The sequence below is a fragment of the Urocitellus parryii genome, chromosome 7 (assembly GCF_045843805.1).
Source record: "Urocitellus parryii isolate mUroPar1 chromosome 7, mUroPar1.hap1, whole genome shotgun sequence".
Classification (NCBI taxonomy): Eukaryota; Metazoa; Chordata; class Mammalia; order Rodentia; family Sciuridae; genus Urocitellus; species Urocitellus parryii.
The window spans coordinates 26075370-26096606 of record NC_135537.1 but is presented as its reverse complement, the minus strand read 5'-3'; the positions used below and the strand labels follow the sequence as shown (position 1 = coordinate 26096606).

Sequence of the window (21237 nt, the reverse complement as noted above, 5' to 3'; positions counted from 1 at the left end):
TCAGCATATGGCAACATTCTTTGTTTACATTTTAGCTCTGAACACTGGAAATTTTTTGAGTCTTGTTGTGTTAAAAACACACACACAAAAAAATGACATAAAATGAGACCAAGACAAAGAAATTGAAAACACAAGCAATGACAAAATAAGGTTATAATTGTTTAATGCAACACTATCATATTGTATAATGAAACATCATCATTATGGAATCATTGCTTTCAGATTTGGATAGAATTTGAAATGAAAGAGATTATCTTCCAAAATATAATAGTTTTGTAAGTTTTTGCCCTTCTTCACAATGAACAGAAACATTGCAATCTTTTAGAGTGAGTCCAGAAACTGAGTCAATCTTTCAAATGTTCTTCAGTATAAAAGTGACACTATCCAGGTGACATTAGAATGGTGTGTTGCATGGCAAGGAGATGCTTGGGTATCTAGATCAATTGCTGTTCACCTTTATAAAAATTACATGTAAGAATAAAATTTTCAGATAAGTCAGTTTTATTTCTAACATAAAGCTAAGAAACAGTCGTTACTCAATATGAGAATAAATTTTAAATTGACAAAAAAATCACTGTGTGAAAAATTTCTATTTTTAGGAAAAAAATGTTTGTTCTAACATACACTGAATTAATCTATGGGAAAAGTTTAAATTCTGTTAAATAATGGTGCTGATAATGCTGCTGTAAAGGATTGTGTATTTTGTGCACCCCACTTTCTCCATCTATAAAATGGGGTTCTAATGATGTCTTCTTGCAGTTCAAATAATACAAGAGGAATGACTTGGAATAATGTCTGTTACAGAAGAAAACTGTTAGTTATTGTTTATTGTTTTATATTCCACAATGAGAGCTAATGTATTTTATGTTACTAAGCCCTGGCTAGCCTCTTTATAAAAGGAATCTGCTATTTTTCAAATTATGGAATAAGCAGTAAAATCTATTTCCACTATTGCAGAAAAACCTAAGACATTGAAAGTTCTACAAAAGGCCAGTTAATCCAAATCTACAAATGATACCAAGAACCTTTTTCTAGGCATTATAGAATGAAGATTTAAATAATTCATAACATCTGAGGAAAGACACAACCCACAATTTCAAGTATTCTCCTAAGTGGTATAAAATTGGTTAATTAAGTCAATATAGGAGCACAGAAATTGAGGTAAGTAGTTTGTGAAAAAAAGCTAGTAGAGGCTTCTAATGTAGTGATCTTCAAAAGTGAGAAGTTGTGGAGGAGGATTTCTGAGAGAGGTATTTCAGAAAGAAAGGAGTTAGACAGCAGACACTCAGTCCTAACAAGGCAGTTAGAACTCTCAGAAGAATAATAATTCTTCATTCTTAGTAGTACATGACTTGAATCCCAGGTACTAGGGACCCTGAGGGGACTGAATCCCGAATTCCAAGCCAGCCTAGGTAATTTAGCAAGACCCTGTCTCAAATTATTTTTTTAAATGGGGAGGGGCAGGGTTAGCTCAAAGACACAGTACTTGCCTAACATTCAGGAGTCCCTGAGTTCAATACTCAGCAATACCCAGTATGGGGAGGGAGGGACAGATGATAGTTCATAATGCTCTGTTAGGGAAATTTAAGTAATTACATTATAGATATACGTATGGAAAGGCTTGAACTTAAAGTCAAAATAGTGGTGATGGAATCTAGATTTCAGTTAAAGTCATTCCACCAACAATGAACTTGAGAGAGCTTTTATTCTTTTTTCCCATTTTGTAAATTTATGGGAATGGACTATTTATCAAAAGACAATCCCATATCTAAGAGCCTAAAGATTTTTTTTAAGTACTTTTTCCTACTTCAAGGTCTCCATCTCCAGTAGACCAAACACAATTAGCATCTTGATTTCTGTATTGAACTTAAAAATTATCTTTTATTGTACCATTGTAAAAAAGAAGCAATGTAGGCTACATGATACTATAGTTTAGGTGAATTTGCAACTGCTGAACAATTTTATATGTCCAAACACCTAGACTTAATGTTAAATAGTAAAGAGATTACTGATAGTGCATTACAAATTCCTTATTTCTCAAATATTTAGATATGTAAATCCATCCTAATTAAGAGTTTTATAAACCCTAATGTACTAATGCTAATGCTTATACAAGAATACTCTGGTTACATAATATAAATATAATAAAATGTAAATCATTTTCACATGATCTCACAATAATATGATAAAATTTAACAAGAGTAAATACAATAGCCTGCACTGAATATACAAAAAAATCAATTGCATAAAATTATAGAATGTTAGGCATTGCACATAACTATCATTTAAAGTTTCAATAATGTGTAAAGATGACTTAGATTACCACATACCCATTGTAAATTAGTAGTATAACAAAGTAGCAAAAAAGTTTGCGAAAGTAAATAAATATACACTACATTCATAGAAATAATTTGTAGAATTAGTCTGTGTTTAATTGTGGAAAACCAAATTTTTAGAGATCATAATATCATCAAGTTGGAATACATTCAGAGAAAGGTGATCATAAATGTGATGAAAATAAAAGTAATGTTTTATGATGAAGACCTCAAAAACTTATAAGTATACAGTCTGGGAAGAAAAGGTTCAGGATAAGGGTCTGGGGATAGAAAGAATGGACATATGCTAGTCCCAGAATGGTGAGTTGCTGGGTTCCAGGACCTGTATATTATAGAAGAATGAGCTGATTTTTTGTTTGTTTGTTTCTTTATTTTGTGTGTGTGTGTGTGTGTGTGTGTGTGATCTAATTCCAGAGAGTAGACTGGGTTTAATAATCCAAGAATAATTCTCAAACAATTAAATCTATAAAAAATTGAATAGGTTTTTCCCAATTAAATCTATAAAAACTTGAATAGGTTTTTCCCAATAAGTAGGCTTTGCATCAACAGAAGTATCTTTATCAGGATAGTTCATCTTATTTTTTTTTTTTAAGAGAGAGTGAGAGGAGAGAGAGAGAGAGAGAGAGAGAGAGAGAGAGAATTTTTAATATTTATTTTTTAGTTCTCGGCAGACACAACATCTTTGTTGGTATGTGGTGCTGAGGATCGAACCCGGGCCGCACACATGCCAGGCGAGCGCGCTACCGCTTGAGCCACATCCCCAGCCCAGGATAGTTCATCTTGTTTCTGGAACATTTCAGAAAGAAATTAATGTGCTGGGTGAAAGGTTACACTGTTAAGTAACTAGCCAGCCAGGAAATGGTAAACAGAGAAAAGAAAATGAATGGCAAATGAAAACCACAGGGAGACTTAACTGACAGATCATAACTGACAGATAGATACCACCTGAAGGTAGGGGCTTGATATGTTAAAACCTCCCCAGGCAAAATCACATCTCATTAAGAAGAATTTGTTTCAAGATTGTGTCAAACCTTCCCAGGTGGCCTGGAGTCTCCCTTATCTCTGAAATTTTGTCTCAACTTTAATTACCTTTGGTAACCAAAACAATAATACCCTCACAAAGAATGCTTGCTGAGGGCTATTCAAAGAGCAATAAATTGATTAAGTGGGGATGGGTAGGAAATTGAGGCAAAATCAGGAATCTCAATTTCCTTGAAACCTCAAACTCTCTGAGTACTAAACCATCCTCTTTTTGAGGCAGTCCCTACAGCTCCTGTCATATGTTAAAAGGTGGACCTGGGCAGGACCTTCTGGAAACTTCCCTGAGATTCCCAGTGAAACTGGAGGGAAGAAGGGGTGTACTATTCCTCTCCTAAGATAACCAATTCTCTACCTTAAGTCTTTCCCTTTTCCCATGGTCCCCTCTAATAAACTCATGCCTGTTGCTCTGAGCCACAGGTCTGAAGTCTTCCTGGTTTAAATCACAAGAATCTGAATGAAGAGGGGTACCTATGCAGCTGCCCCAGCTTCTCAGCAGGCCTCTGCCCTGCAACAAGACTTCAATTTCTTCCAACTTCAGGAGATTATCCTTCATATAACTTTGGTAGTCTTTGGAATAGTACTTCAAACAAACTTTGTTAGCTCCTAAAAGAAAGGCATCTAAATCTGCATTTCTTGCCCTGTAAATACAGATTTAATTAACACTTGCAACCTGTGAAGATGCAAAACCTTAAGTGTTAATTAAGCCTCTATTTACATAACAAGCAGCATGTAGCCCTCCATTTTCTTGTATAATATCAGGGAGCTTATTTTAAACTCCATTAATCCACTGCACACTGGAATAATAGGATGCTGTGGTTAACTTTCTGCAAAGAGTCTTATATTCTGGAAAACAACAAAAAATCAAAGTTTACAAAGTCTTTTACTTTACTGCTGCTGTTCCACAGCAAACCACTCATTTTAATGTTTTTTTTTTTTCCCTCAATAACATTTAATTCACTGGAAATTTAACTATAATAAACCTGATGTAATCTCATGCCCACCTCAGTAAAATGAATAATTTTATCAAAGCCAAATTTAATTTTTGAAAATACAATAAAGTTAACCATTAAAAACAAGCTTTTTAAAAGTTGTGACAGCATTTTCTCATTGCTAATTTTTTTGACATTATTTTTAGATTTTCTCTAGCAAAATCAATAAAAATGTATAATAGTAACAATCAATAATAACAATACAATGATGGAGCTAAAAAAACTGTTTCTCAAAATCAGATTTTAAAATAAACTAACCCTTTTTAGAAGACTGGTCCATGGAGATGTCAAGGTACATAATGTTAAACCAGTTTTGTTTTAGCATAGGAAAATGATTATTTTTTCCCACTGTTTTTGCCCTCATCGATTACATTGCTAATTTACTAGTTCATGCTGCATTGTGTGAATGAACCATATTTAGTCCTAGGGGGCTTTTCATTTATTTGTTTATTTGTTAAAAGGCATTTATTAACATCTACCATATGTGCAGTACAATTTACAGTCCACTTTAAAGATGTGAAACACATCTGCAGCTCTATTAGAAAAATTAAGACTCAGTGTTTACACAATGGTTTCAAATGTATATGGGAAATATTATCATAATAAATAAGCAAATATTTTAAAAACAAGTATATAAACATATACTATTTGGTTCACAATTGGCTTAGCATTTCAGAACATTTTCATATTCCCCTTTGAACTTCTGAAATCAAATTCTAAACACTATTCCAGAAACAAATCCATTCTGTTTGAGGTTTTATTGATATGAAAATTTCAAGAAACATTAGTTTAATATATCAAAGCAAAATAAATATGTTAGAGCCCTAATATCCAGAATATACAAAGAACTCAAAAAATTAAACAATAAGATAACAAATAACCCTATCAACAAATGGGCCAAGGACCTGAACAGACACTTCTCAGAGGAGGACATACAATCAATCAATAAGTACATGAAAAAATGCTTACCATCTCTAGCAGTAAGAGAAATGCAAATCAAAACCACCCTAAGATACCATCTCACTCCAGTAAGAATGGCAGTCATTATGAAGTCAAACAACAATAAGTGCTGGCAAGGATGTGGGGAAAAGGGTACACTTGCACATTGCTGGTGGGACTGCAAATTGGTGCGGCCAATATGGAAAGCAGTATGGAGATTCATGGGAAAGCTGGGAATGGAACCACCATTTGACCCAGCTATCACCCTTCTCGGACTATTCCCCAAAGACCTTAAAAGAGCATATTATAGGGATACTGTCACATCAATGATCATAGCAGCACAATTCACAATAGCTAGACTCTGGAATCAACCTAGATGCCCTTCAATAGATGAATGGATAAAAAAAATGTGGCATCTATACACAATGGAGTATTACGCAGCACTAAAAAACGACAAAATCATGGAATTTGCAGGGAAATGGATGGCATTAGAACAGATTATGCTAAGTGAAGCTAGCCAATCCTTAAAAAACAAATGCCAAATGTCTTCTTTGATATAAGGAGAGCAACTAAGAACAGAGCAGGGAGGAAGAGCATGAGGAAAAGACTAACATTATACTGAGACGAGTGGTGGGAGGGAAAGGGAGAGAGAAGGGAAACTGTATGGAAATGGAAGGAGACCTTCATTGTTACACAGAATTACATATAAGAGATGGTGAGGGGAAAGGGGAAAAAAAAACAAGGGAGAGAATTGAACAACAGCTGATGGGGTAGAGAGGGAAGATGGGAGGGAAGGGGAGGGGGGATAGTAGGGGATAGGAAAGGTAGCAGAATACAACAGTCACTAATATGGCATTATGGAAAAATGTGGATACGTAACCGATGTGATTCTGCAACTTGTATATGGGGTAAAAATTGGAGTTCATAACCCACTTGAATCAAATGTATGAAAGATGATATGTCATGAGTTATGTAATGTTTTGAACAACCAATAAATAAATAAATAAATAAATATCTTTATCATCATTCTGGTAAAAATATGAGCACATTATGTTATAGAAGAGTAAATATAATTCTCTGCTGCAGTTACTCAAATTAAATTTTATTTTAGCATATTTTAGTATTGATCTGGTTTTGGTCATGCAAATGACTTTGTTAAGGAAAATGAAATTAAAATAGATCCATTGAAAATTCAGAAAACAACCCAATTATTATTGCATGAGGCAAATTACCTTTTCCATGGGTTACATCAACAGTCCATGTGCAATTCAGAGAATTTGGATAAAATTCTGGGTAACCAGGTGATAAGATTGTTCCACTTGGCCCTCTAACATCTCCTCCACACAATGCTGAAAATACAAAGAAATACAGTATTATCAGTCCTAATTAGAGAGGCATAGGTTAAACAAATCTCAGGGCTGGGGATGTGGCTCAAGCGGTAGCATGCATGCCAGGCAAGCATGCGGCCCGGGTTCCATCCTTAGCACCACATACGAACAAAGATGTTGTGTCTGCCGATAACTAAAAAAATAAATATTAAAATTTTCTCTCTCTCTCTCAAAAAAAAATCCCAATTCCTCTCTTGAAATAGAATGAGTTCTATTATCTTTGCTTAATCTACTTCCTAGTGATAAGAAGAGTATGGAAATACCTATTCCAATACTAGAAAATCATTTCATCCATTATAGCACTAGAGAAGAAAAATTGTGTTTAATAGTGTCTGAGAACTAGTACTGGCCCCAAGAGAACATACCTCAAGATTCCACATTTGAGTTTGAAGTACATACTTATACTTTTCTAATTATGAGTAACATTTGCATGTATTGCGGTAAATTAAACATGAGTAATTAATTGTTCACAGCACCTCTTTTTAAACACTAAGAAAATGAATTGTTAATTACATAAAATTGTTTCTTATAGATTCCTAAAGGGATATGTGTCATTCTTCATAGGATTCCTTTTAAGACACTGAAGTTGTGCAAGTTCTGAAGCCTGCTTTTGTACCTCTGTATTTCTCTGAGAGATATATGAACATAAAGGGATTTTTTTGTAAGTAAACATTTGAAAGTAATTATCCCAAGAAATTTTTAAAATGAATGTTTATGAACTGATATCAAAGAAATGAAAATTTGATTCAATATTCATTTGAGAAAAATCACAGCTTATAATGTCTTATACTGCATCCAACAGTCATCAGAGTTTATGTTATGCTCATTTTATCAATGCTCAAAATTAGAAGAGACAAAGATACAGCCTAGTAAGAATTTATTATCTAGTGGGAGCAGAATAGTGTCGACTTTATATTCTGTTCTAATTAGAAAGGCAATTCTCTTAGGCACAGACAAGAGGAGTAAGAACTGTGAATTCAACATGTGACCCTTCTACTTTGAAATTTTCCCAACTTCCCCAGGATACCAGAATGAATTTTGGCCTAGTTTTCTTTCATGACTTTTTCATGACTTTTTCCAGCTATCAATGCTGAGTATGTGACAACTCAGGCAATCTGGTATATATCTGGTATATATCCAGACTTACCTGACTAGAAATGCTAAGTCTGCAGTTTCTAGAAGTGTTTATGCATTCAGGATTGGACTTTATGTATTTATACAAAATTTGAAATGGCTCCTTCCCTTGTTTCTTCTTTTACCCTATTGAGGTCTTACTGAATATCTCTTTTAGATTTGTGTTACAGGCTGTTTTACTAAGACCAAGATAAGCTCATGCCTACAATATACTTGTTATCCAACCATTATAAAAGTTGCATGATTTGATAAAATAGGCCCCTATTTAGAGCCAGCACAGTCCTCCATTAATTAATTCTATTGGATTTCTAAATTTCCTTTCAATTTTTTAGAAAGCATACTATACTTTTATGATCTATGTAAGAGCTAGATGTACCATGTCTTGTTGATAATGCTAGTGTTAAATTGAATTATTATTTTCCTTGTAACTCATTTTATTTTTTTGACAGAAGATTGCTTATTTCTATTATGTTATATTACATATGTCCACTTATTTCAAATATGCTATATTTTACTTCTTCCATCCTAAGAACCAGAACCCCCATGCAACAACAACAAAAAAATCAATAATACAACATGATATGACTTTGTTGAGTAAAACTGTGATAAGTAAAAATGCTTTACTGGATTAAAATCTAAAACCTCTATCTGTAAGGGTTATCTCATACAGCTATATTAAAACTTCTCAGTGAACAGGAAAAAAAATTAAGAATTCAATTAGGATTAAAAAACACAAAGTAACACAAAAGAGAAATGTAAACCTTTAAAAGTATGTTAAATATGTGCTCCTGTAGGTGTGTGTGTGTGTGTGTGTGTGTGTGTGTGTAATTCTAATTCTTAAGGGACTTAAAGGAAAGATCTTCTGTACTTCTGTATTGTTTTAAATTGTTATTTCATCAAAAATCTTATTCTCTGTAGTTGGAGGGATTCTTGGGAATTTTCTTTCTGCAAGCTGCACCTATAATCCTCCATATAAAGTGGGAAGTCAAAGAAACATAAACAGTTTATGTCATAAACATGTAGGCACTTTAAAAATTTAGGAGGAAGGATCAACAACTAACATATTAGTAACATTTAAACTGTTACTTTGATTTTAATCCAATGGCAAAATATAGGATGTCTTATTTATGACACAGTTGAGGTTTCTGTTATTTAAAAATAAGTAGTACTGGGCTATGGATGTGACTCAAGCTGTAGCACGCTCGCCTGGCATGCATGGGGTGCTGGGTTCGATCCTCAGCACCACATAAAAATAAAATAAAGATGTTGTGTCCACCAAAAACTAAAAAATAAATATTAAAAAATTCTCTCTCTCTCTCTCTCTCTCTTAAAAAAAAAAAACATAAGTTGTACTGCATGCAGATCTTGAAGACAAAGAATTCCATAGAAAGTAGTAGAGAAAGAGCACGGTTTAAGTCTCTGAGAGATGAAACTAAAAATATGAAAATATATAAGCTTTATTTACATCTAATAAACAGGATAAAATTTATATATAATAACATTTAGGATAACAAGCTGACTAATTCTTAGCAGAAACAACAACAAACACTTATACTGAACTTATGTTGCAGACTTTATTTATATTAATTCAATTAACCTTTACAACAACTGCCGGGTTTCTGTTCTCCAGACTAAAAGGCTCAGGGGTCACTCCAGCTAAACGGGGCTAACTGGGCTGCACAAAATAACCACACAAGAGACACAAATACCTTTTTCATTGGGGTCACAGTGACGGCTCCTCTGATCTTAAGGGTCCACAGGAAGAGAGGGAGCAAGAGCAAGCGCTGACCCCTTTTATTGAGAAGCTATTCAAATAAGGCAAGGGGTCAGGTTTCAGGGAGCTGAGTCTATCTTCATGATGTCCACTGTCAGCAAGTTGACTGACATCTGGGTAGGCCACATCCAAGGGCACAGTAAGAGAAGGGGACACACACAAGGCACTTCCATGGAAGATTCTACCCTAAACAGGGCAAGGGGTTATATTACAAAGGAACAGGTGAGCATAGCTCCATCCATGGGGCTGTAGGAAAACACAGCCCTAGAAGGAAGACACAGTCACTGGAACCCTGGAAGAGCAGGGCAGCCTAGCAGCATGGGCGCCTGACGCCACATCACCTAGCAGAGAAGTTAACTCAGTCACAGGCGAGGTTTGTCTCCCACAAGCAACCCTATATGAAATGTACTACAATTTTTTAGAGCTTACAAAAAATTAGGCTAGTACACAAAGAACGCAAACAGTCTTCTTCCATTTTGCATGATTGTAAGCACTCCTGAATCAGTGTTGATTTTTTCCCCACATTTTGAGTTATGTTTTTGACAAAAATATATAAAATAAAAACTTATAATGTCTTTCATTCATTTGATATTATAGCATATCTCCTCTTAAGTGATCTATATTCAAAAGTATCATTAGCTTTCTCATAGATTTATTTATTCCTTTTATCTTCAAATCACTCTTGTTTTAAGCATATATACTGACCTAATATGTCTGTATTCTTGTCTGCATTCTTTAATTAATCTGTATCTTCTAAATTCTTATTTGCCAATCACTTTGTGGGTGATTGAAACAGTTTTCCATAATCATTATCAGACTCATCTTTTTAATCAACTCTCAAAAATGAAAAATTCTTCTTCTTTCTAAATGATATCATTTCACATTGCAAATGTTTGGAATTGCATTTGCTTTATAAGATTTTCATTTTGATCAATTACAAGAGATTAACATGTAAAGTGATAAAATGCACTATGATAAATCTAATATTATTAAGCCTGTTTGAGTTAGATTTATTTTATTTTATAAGTGGTTAATTCATGACTGAATGTTCTTTCTTACAGGTAATGTTTGCTTCTCTAAAAGCTGCCACTCCTATCCTAAAAAAAAAAAAGTGTAAGAGGAAACTGATAGTTTATTAGAAAGACATAAAATATTAAGTAAGGAATATATGCTTTTATTTTCAGTTAGAGAAACTCAAATATATTATTAAATAATAGTGGTGCTGAGAATTTATGCAACTATTTGCATATCAAGCATCTAACCTCAACTCATGACTACCTCATGTCCCCTATGCTTAAAAAATAGTTGATTTTAGTTTAAGTTGGTTAAAAATCATTAGGCAATTATTTTGTAAAATGCTCAAACATGTGAAAAATGAGTACAATTCACCCTTGTTCAGTTATACCCAGAGAGAAATGGGAACATAAAAGAGAAGGACAGATCAAGATGGAAGTTCAAAATAACATGACATGGTCTTTCAGAAAAAGATGCACTGTAAGAATTCAGGACAGGAACAGAATTGGAAAGAATTCACATGGTTAAGTATCCTAAATTATGATAAAGTAATTTAAGATTACTTTAAGATTAGTAATATTACTTACTCTAATCACTAATTAGTTATGAATGACTAATTAAAGACTAGTAAGTTGAACTTTTGTTTCCAAACCAAATAAAGCCATTAAGTATTTTTGACATGAAGTATGACATGAAGTGTAACATGAAGCAATCTTATTGTAAAAGATATAAGTTAGATTGAAAAGGTTAAAAATGGAAGCCTGGCACCGTGGTGTATGCCTGTAATCCCAGTGGTTTGGGAGGCTAACACAGGAGGATCACGAGTTCAAAGCAAGCCTAAGCAATTTAGCAAGGCCCTAAGCAACTCAGTGAGACCTTGTCTCTAAATAAAATATTAAAAGTCCTGGGGATGTGTCTCAGTGGTTAAGTGCCCCTGTGTTCAATCGATGGTACCAAAAGAAAAGAAAAAAAACGAAGTCAGATACTAAATTGAAAGTTGATTGCAGTTACACTAGCAAGAGACGATGAGGATCGATGTTGTTTCTGTGAAACCCAAATATATCTGCTTTTATTATCTATAAAATTTAAGTGTGCCAGTAGAGTTGAACATGATTTTTTAATCATCTAATTTCTTTTGATATTATTACCTCCATACTTTTCTCTCTTGGTGAATATTACTTTCTCATGCCAATCATGTAGTTTTATCAGGGAATGGCAAGCATATTACCATTATGCCACTTTTTTTGTCTCAGCCACAGGGATGGATGAGCACATGACCTTGACAAATGCAATGAAATTGGATCTTTCCCCATTACTACAGTAACTAGATCAGGTATAGATCAATCAAATACGTTTTCTGGGATTTTTCCAGTTGGAATAATAAAGAATTATTAATCTTTTCTAATTCAGCATGTATAAGTCTATGAACTATCATATTCTCTCCATACAGAAAAAAAAGCTTGTCTGCAATTAAAGAGAAAGATATGAATGATATGAAAAAGCCTAGGTAGAAGATGGAGAGATTCTTGAAAAAGTTTGAATCCATGCTTATAATGAGTTATGTGAAGTATGCTAATCTGCCTTTTCTAATTTTTGGATAGTTGGATAACAGTTTTTGCTTGTATTTTCAAAAATCAGAATTGAGTTTATATCACAATCACAATAATGCTGACTAATACAAATGGTATTGTATAAATATAGGGGAGGAGTGCTGATTATTATTTCAAACCCTGTTGTAAAAACAAATTGGCATAGGGCTGTTCCTAAAAATGTGATGGCACTGAATGTACCATAAATATTTAATTATGAGATGATAACTGTGACTTTACAACTTGAAAAAGAAGAGGCATAGAAATTAGAAAGCATGCTGTAATAGAAATTATAGCTCTGAATTAATACACAAACTTATATTGGGGGTACTTTTGGCGAAGCAACCATCCATGCAAGCACTTCCCAATAATATTTATATATATATACACACACACACACACACACATACACACACACACATATATATATATATATATATATATATACACATATATATACATATATGTATATTATGTATATAATATTATAGTACACCTATAGTTCTAAATATTATATATACATATATATAATATTTCATCATGGGGTAAGTTTGGCTGATTATATTTTTCAAATTTTATTAATAGGTTTGATAACAAAACTTCAAAATTCAAGATGATCTTTTAAAAATGTGAAAGATTTATAGTTTGTTAAGCCTCATATTTTTAAAGATTATACTGATTTATTTTGGTTTATAAATAGGCACATTTTGCATATCAAATTAGTTCTTACCATCACAGGTTGGGAGTGGATGACTCCACCAGTGGTTTTTTTCACATAGCAGGGGCTCTTCATGACTCAACCTGTATCCTGGATCACAACTAAATGAAACAGTAGATCCAATGGAGAAATCATGACCATAACGAAGGCCATGTACAGGTATGCCAGGGTCCAAACAAGAATATGTATTTACTGTAACACCTGAGAAACAAAGGGAATAAAACAGAGAGTAAGTTTCATGAAATTTAGATTTACTGAAAATCATTCCTATTTTTTCAAGGAACTGTAAGTAATAATTTGTCACAAATTAATATATTCATAGCTTCATTTAAAAAATGAACAATTTATTAACAAGTTTTATTTTTTGTTTTGTTTTATTTTGCTAATTCCTATTAGTAAGGATCAAATTTAGGTCATTAATATGTAAGAACTTGAAGAGGCGTAATTATCCAAAAAATTTTGCATTATTTTAAATTTGTCTATGTGTGTGTGTATGCAAAATGATAATTTTAGTGGTAATTATAATATCTTGAGCTTATTATAGTACACCTATAGTTCTAAATATTGTGCAAATTTTTTTCAGATTAGAGGCATTTTGAGATATATGAAATTATGAACAACAGTGCCGTGTGTGTGTGTATGTGGTCCTGGAGGATTGAACCCAGAAGCACTTTACCAGTGAGCTACATTCCTGACCATTTCTTTTTTTTTTTTTTTAATTTTTATTTTGAGAGATTCTCTCTAAATTTTGGAGACTGGACTTAAATTCATGATTCTCCAGTCTCAGCCTCCTGAGGATCTGGGGTTATAGTTAGCATCAGCCATCACATCTGTGCCAGTGACTTGCTAAGTAAAACGAAACAGTTCAACTGCTTTGGTGGGTACTTGTAGATGTGTTTACAACAGTCTGTAGTATTTTATTATGGAATCCTTGATGATCATTTTCCTCTTGATTTACAATGCCAACCTGAGATCATACCATGCTTTTCCCATAATAAGGCTTGTTTTCTCAAAACTTGGCATTATTGACTTTCTGGACCAGACAATTCTTTATTATAGGTTGTCCTGTGCATGGTAATATCTTTAGAAATATGCCTATCCTCTAACTGTTAGAAGCCAGTAACACTTCTTCAATCATGATAACCAAAAATTTCTCTATCACATATTTCCTGGGATGCAAAAATGCCCCCAGCTGAGGACCACTGATAAAAGATATAATATAAATTATCTTATTCCTCTTAAATGGGAGATTTAAACAATGAATAACTATTGTTTCTATGTTCCAAAAATACATAATTAGTGTTTTCAAAATTGTGTAATGATTTTAACTAATCTTCTCATGAGAAACATTTATTTGTATTAGTCACCCAATTTTAAGATGGAGCTAAACAAACTACAACAAAATATAAGTTTAATTTTAGAGGGGTGAATTTATCAAGCATATTCATTTCATTTAAATGTTATTATTTTAATGAGACACTGAAACCTATCAGAGACAATTTTATCTTCAACACAAGTACTTTTATCTGCTAGATTCCTCTTTTCAATATGATCATTATTCTTCTAAGCCCCCAAGGCTTTTAAACCCTCATTGTCTATGATTCTTTCTCACTTTTCTTTCCTCCACAGAGTAATGTCTCTCACTGAAAAATCATAATGTCATTTTTTTTACTTCCATACATTATTCAAGACCTTCAAATCTTCAAGTGTATAAAATAAATAATAACGTTTGGCCTTCTTTTCAGTAGTCTTTCAAATTAAGTCTATTTTACATAAAATAATGGACACACATATTCTTAAAACATGTCTTTTTTTTTTTTTTTTTTTTTTTTTTGCTTATACCCTACTGTAACAATGGTCCCCACTTTCTGAAAATAGCCCTCATTGCTCTAAGGCTTATTTTTTTTTAATGCCCCCCCCCTGGCTTATCCCTCCCTAACAAGATTAGGGACACAGTGTTATCTTTTCTTCCCCTAGTTAGTTGCCCTTGAACACACCCACTACTGGAAGGAGATGCCTACTGAGGATCAGGAAGTGAATATCTCCCAAATTAATAAGTGAATCTTAACATGCCATGAGGGCGCCCTGGGCCCCACTTACCAGCACACCAGAATGTAACCCTTGAAGAGTTCCTTTAAAACTCTCCAGTCCTTCCTGATGAGGAAAGTCACAGACTTTGGGACAGGAGTCCCCTGTGTTTCTCCTTTGCTAGCAAAGTAATAAAACTTCAGTTTCCTTTTTCTCAAAACTGGCATTAGTTGGCATTGGGGACAAGGACTGAGCTTTTGGTTACACTACTGCAAATGGGACCAAATTTTACAATATCATCTTTAAATTCAGAGTCCCAGATTGGACTCTAATATTCTTAATTTCTGTTATTTTCCAATGGTTATTCTCTCTCTCTCTCTCTCTCTCTCTCTCTCTCTCTCTCTCTCTCTTTGGTACCAGGGATTGAACTCAAAGGTACTCAATCACTGAACCACACTCACAGCACTATTTGGTATTTTATTTAGAGACAGGGTCTCACTGAGTTGCTTAGTGCCTCACCATTGCAGAGGCTTCCTTTAAACTCTCCATCCTCCTGCCTCAGCTTCCCGAGCAACTGGGATTACAGGTGCTAACCACTGTGCCCAGCTCCAAATGGTTATTCCCCATAAATCAAATAAGTCTGATTAGTTTTATGTTTACTTCCAGGAATACTTTCACTTGTCCTCTTAAAGTGCACAATCTTCTCAGTCTTTTGCTATTATTGTTGTAACCTGGGCTTAAACCCAGGGGTGCTCTACTGTGAGCTACATCTCCATCACTTTTCTCAATTTTATTTTAAGACAGGTTCTCACTTAGTTGCGCAAAGTGGCCTGGAACTTGTGAGAATCCTGCTTCAGCATTTGCCCCCACCCCCCACACCAAGTAGTTGGGATTATAGGCCTAGGCCACCTATCCTGGCTTTCTCTTAGTCTTTATCACAGTTGCTTAGATTCCCTTTCCTTCTGGTACCTTCCTCTAGTGGGACTGATCACATACAACTTTCCTTCATCTTAAAACTCCAACGTCAGTGAAATCTTATGAAATCATGAAAATGCAGGTAAAAGAGGTGATGTGTAATGTAAATTATAATTAAACTACAGTAAAATTTTATTATTCAAAAGTGATTTTAATGGTTTCATGTTATCTGAGTAAAGGCCAGTAGGCAGTACATGTTTAATTATCCTCTTTCATTAACCAACTGAAGAATAAAGAGAAATTATGCATTTCTTTATATGCTTCTTACTGTGCTATGTGAATCTAGAAGTCATGGAATAAGTATAAGTAAACATTTTATAGTTGATTCACAAGCAAACAATTCAAGGCACGATTCATAGCAATGGAAATGTAGAATTGAGAAAACAAGAAAGCTCATGATGAACATGTCAGTATAATTTACTAATAGTCATTATTTAAAATTACAACATAATTGATAGTTTGGAAAGATTCTTATATTTTGACAGTATACATAATTTTTAGAAGTTTATGTTGGCATTACAGTAAAAGATATTAACATTTTCTCATTTTTCTTATTATTGTATAGAACTTTACTCTAAAAAGTTAAAACAGACTTTCTGCCTATTTTTCCTATGTAATAAAAATATATGAATATTTTAAGTTGTGCTTTCTTTTTCCCCTTCCCCATATTTATTGTTTATAATCAATTGTTATTTAAATTGTACATTATTTACAACTATACCACCTCCTTTTTAATTTGTTCTTTTTGGTTATACATGACAGTAGAATATATTTGGAGATATCATGTGTACATGGAGTATAACTTCCCATTCTTGTGGTAAATGTACCATTTTACATATGTGAAAAAAATATATATATATCTACACATGAACGTAAAATATGCCTTTAAAGATGGATGTCTGAGTCTATGGGTTTGTTCTACATGCATTTATAATTTATATGCATTTTATAATATCGAAGGACAGTTTATGTAATTGTCCCTTAGCATCCATGGGGAATTGGTTTCAGGACTACTGCTGAATAAATATTTGTATTTCAAGCAATACAACATAATACACAGAAGTGCTTTTTCTTCAGAGAGAAAAATGACTAAAACAAAAAGGGGATTATGCTCTTACAGTCTACAGTATGCAATTGTTGTTATTTTAATATGTATTGAATACCATAAATAATCATATCTTTTTGGTACAGTTTTCTCAATCTCTTTGTTTTGAAAGAAATATAGAATGGGATTGAAAGGGCTTTGGGAAAGAACATACAGTGGAGACCTGGAGTGCAAGCAGTGGTGGCTTTTGCAAGAAATCCCTTTCACAGGGTTTTGTCCATTTATAGAAATCAAATTCTACTTAATACATTTAATTTTTAAACTTAAAAATTCACTAACTAAATGTCATATATTTTTAAATTTTTGATTAATAATCAATTAATTTTGAGCTTTGTGAATGGTTTGTTCAAAACAAAAAGCCCAGTTACTTCATCTAGAGGGAAAAAAAAATGGTGTCAGAGAAAAAGGTTTATGTCTCCTTGATAACAAAGTATATATAATTCTGGAAACTATTTCATAATATCAAATAAACCTCAAGACTAAAATAAGTAAAATGAGAGAATGTGATTTCTTATAAGCAAATTTAAATAGAAAGTTACCACCTCCCACCAGATTCAACAAATCAATATAAAATGTCTCTCATTAGCTTCAACCTCCCTTAGCTCTCAGCCTCCACTTTGCCTTCTAAACCAATAACCCTCAGTAATAATAGGACTATATTACCAAGAACCTGCAAGTGGTTCAAACTTATTGACAAAAGGAATGAATTTCAGCTTGACTTCTGATTTTTAATTTCTTGTTTAATTTTTATAGGAAAAACATAAAAAAGCACCATTTACTTAGAACTCACTGCATGTTAGCCATCCTGCTCAAAAATTCACATGTATGGTTTCATTTACTCCTTAAAATAGATCTGTGCCTGATACTACAGTGATGCATCCACATCAATGTTTATAGAGCTCGATTCACAATAGCCAAGGTATGGAACCAACCTAGGTACTCTTCAACAGATGAATGGATAAAGAAAACGTGGTATATACACACAATGGAATATTATTCAGCCATAACAAAGAATGCAATTATGGAAATTGCTACTAAATGGATGGAACTGAAGGCTATCATGCTAAGTGAAATAAGCCCATCCTCCAAAAAACCAAGGCTGAATGTTTTCTCTGATATGTGGATGCTAATACATAATAAGGGAGAGATGGAAAAGAGGAGTTCATTGGATTAAATAAAGGGAATGAAGGGAGGAATTAGAATAGGAAAGACAGCAGAATGAATTGGACACACCTTCCTATGTTCATATAAGAATACATGACCAGTGAAACTCCATACCACATATAACCGCAGGAATGGGATCCTAACTAGAATAAATTATACTCCACACATGTGTAATATGTCAAAATACACTCTACTGTCATGTATATCTTAAAAGAACAAATAAAACAAAAAAGAAAGAAAGAAAATAGACCTGTGCCTGACACACAACAGAGACCACATACCTTGGGTGAGGTGGGATTACATTTAATTTGGTGGGCATAGGATACAGCAGTGAACTAAATGAAAATATGGGTGTATACTGATACTCATTAATTGCTAGCAAAAATTAATTTTGAAATAAACTTTAAAAATTGACTATGTCAGTGTTAATAAGTAAATGTTAAATATTTTAATTCAAGATCTTGATATACAGATGTCTTATAGTAACTCTCTCAAATGTGCTCATGTATCCATTTATCAAAATACTTTCATGCAAAGGAATATTGTAATGCATTTCATGATAAAAATGTGTGCATGTGTGAGTTTAGGTGTGTGTGTATAATATATATATGTATATATGTATATATATATATATATATATATGTATATGCAATACAGCCACAAAGGTATAAATTTCAAGATGTTTATAAATAAAAGCAGAAATGTTTTTTCCTATGTAAATTCCTGAGTTATAAAAACCTTTATAAAAGGTGCTGGGGTTGTGGCTCAGTGATAGAGCATTTGCCTCACAAGTGTGAGGCACTGGGTTCAATCCTCAGCACCACATAAAAATAAATAAATAAAATAAAGGTATTGTGTCCACTAAAAATATTTTTAAAAAACCCTTTAAATAAGACATAGTTTAGACTTTTTAAGCAGAAGTATGAGCTTTTAATTGAGATTATTATGAATTGATTCCAAGACTCTGAATTACAGCTTGTTTTAATATAGTGTTTGACGAGTTATGTTAATTATATTCCTATTCATATATATTTTACTTTTCAGTCTTTTATCCAAATGAAATTTTATGTTTTAAATGGAAAATGTGTGAATAATATGAGAAAAATTTTTAAAAATTGAATTTGTGAAGTAAATGTTAAAAGACACTTATTGTCTGCTTATTAAAATCAAACATAAATAATTAGTACATGAATTCATTTTAAAATAATTGTTTGATACTTCTACCATTTCCTTAGTATTTACTTTGGTAGTAACATTAGATAAATATTATTGGAAAATCTATTGCAGAATTTACTAAAGCATATATCTTATAAAGCAATAGCATTCTCATAGCTCAAGAAAATCTTTGATTTTAAAAGATAATTAGAGCTACCAGTTCTATTAATAACACAATGATAATACAAAATACAAGGTAAGCAGAATAGAGAAATCAAAAAATATTTTGTAATTACTCACTTTCATAATGAATCTTGAAACCATTATTAGAACGACTGTTGTCTGTTGTAAAGAGTAGGTATATGAAATTACTGCTACTGAATAGGAACTGGGGCACCTGTGTGCCATTGTAAGATCCAAGCAAGGGTGAGAGAAGATTTGGTCCATCATGAACTTCCAGAACATCATAATTCAGTTCAGTCTGAAATCTAAGGTTAAGAAACATATGGAAATATATTAGAATAATGCTATGTAGGAAAATAATGCTTTAAATTGTTATTTAAATTTCTACTTGAGATTTTTAGCATATTTATAATTTTCATTAGGTTCTCTAATATTTAAGTTCATACTTGTCCTTTTAAATTACCAAAGATATAAACTCATTCCTATAGAAAATGATCATTAAAATCATATATGTACATGCTTGTTCATAAGTAAACATTTTCAAATGTTATGGATTATCACCAATAAATAAACAGGCTGTTCATCAACTAAGTATATTTCTTGAATCACTTCTAGTTGCTGTAATAATTTATATCGAAAAATGTGATTCATATTATTTTTAATCAGCAAATCAGATTTTCATCTTAATATATAAATTTGAATTCTAAAATTTGCTTTATATATTTTTGGACAAATTTTTCTTGGCAATTAAAATTCGTATATAGTTTGTATTTGAAAATAATATTTTTCATTATAAGTAGATAACAATAGATAGCAGTTCTACATATAAATTAATAACTAATGATGATGTATTTGATATTTACTAAGTACCAGAAACTGCTAAGTTTACCTGTATAAATTTGTTAAGTAATCCCACTAAACCTATAAAGTAACTTGTTTTATTATACCTACTCTACAGGTAAGGAAACTGCAGTATTTATAATTTAAAACCGTATCAGATTTTCTTAAATTATAGAGACCTTAACATCATTTGATTCTAACAACTAGGCTATGCTAGTGCTTTTATGGTTAGGTTTTTGTTACTTCTGTTGCTGACTTCAGTTTTTTAAAAGATACAATTATTTTGTAAATGCAACAAATACAGAGCCAATAAATACAGAACAAAAATATATACATATATATGTACATTCTTTTGTATTAGATAATTATATTCTCATGCACTCATGAAAAGCTGAACATCTAATTGCTTTTCCCATGCTGACCCAGAAACCCAGAAAATTTTTTTGTAACTTCTACCAAGATTTTCCTACACATCTTCAGTTGCAGCTTCAATATGTTGACAAGAAGACCTTCTCTGGCCTCACAATGTAGGCTAGTTCTTCTACTATTCTGCATAATTTGCTATGTTCTTTGTGATACTTATCACTGTTGTGTTTGCTAGTTTGACAATTGTCTTTCTTAAAACTCTATAAGCTGAAGTCAGGCATGTCTGTTTTTGTCAATGCTTTGTATATAGTAAACATTCAATAAATGTTTACTGGATAAATAAAAGAACAAATATATTTTAACAACAAAATGTCTTTTATTTAGAATAGTTACCAATTTACAAAAATAAGTGTTCAACATAATTGGATGTTTTAGTGTTACCCATATATTTTCACACATTTAGAATGTATCTTCCAAAATAAATAAATAAATAAAATGT

At 32.6% G+C, this 21237-nt stretch overlaps 1 protein-coding gene across 3 annotated transcripts in view; it reads right to left on the bottom strand.

Moving 5' to 3' along the window:
• The window catches only part of Csmd3 (CUB and Sushi multiple domains 3), a 1110517-nt gene that overhangs the window by 367161 nt on the left and 722119 nt on the right, over positions 1–21237 (bottom strand). For all 3 annotated transcript variants that reach the window (XM_026384530.2, XM_026384531.2, XM_026384532.2), the window contains 3 exons: positions 19650–19837; positions 12935–13123; positions 6538–6654 (listed from right to left, as the gene is read on the bottom strand). In XM_026384530.2, the coding sequence (XP_026240315.2) occupies positions 6538–6654; positions 12935–13123; positions 19650–19837 (494 nt within the window). The remainder of the gene's footprint in view (positions 1–6537; positions 6655–12934; positions 13124–19649; positions 19838–21237) is intronic.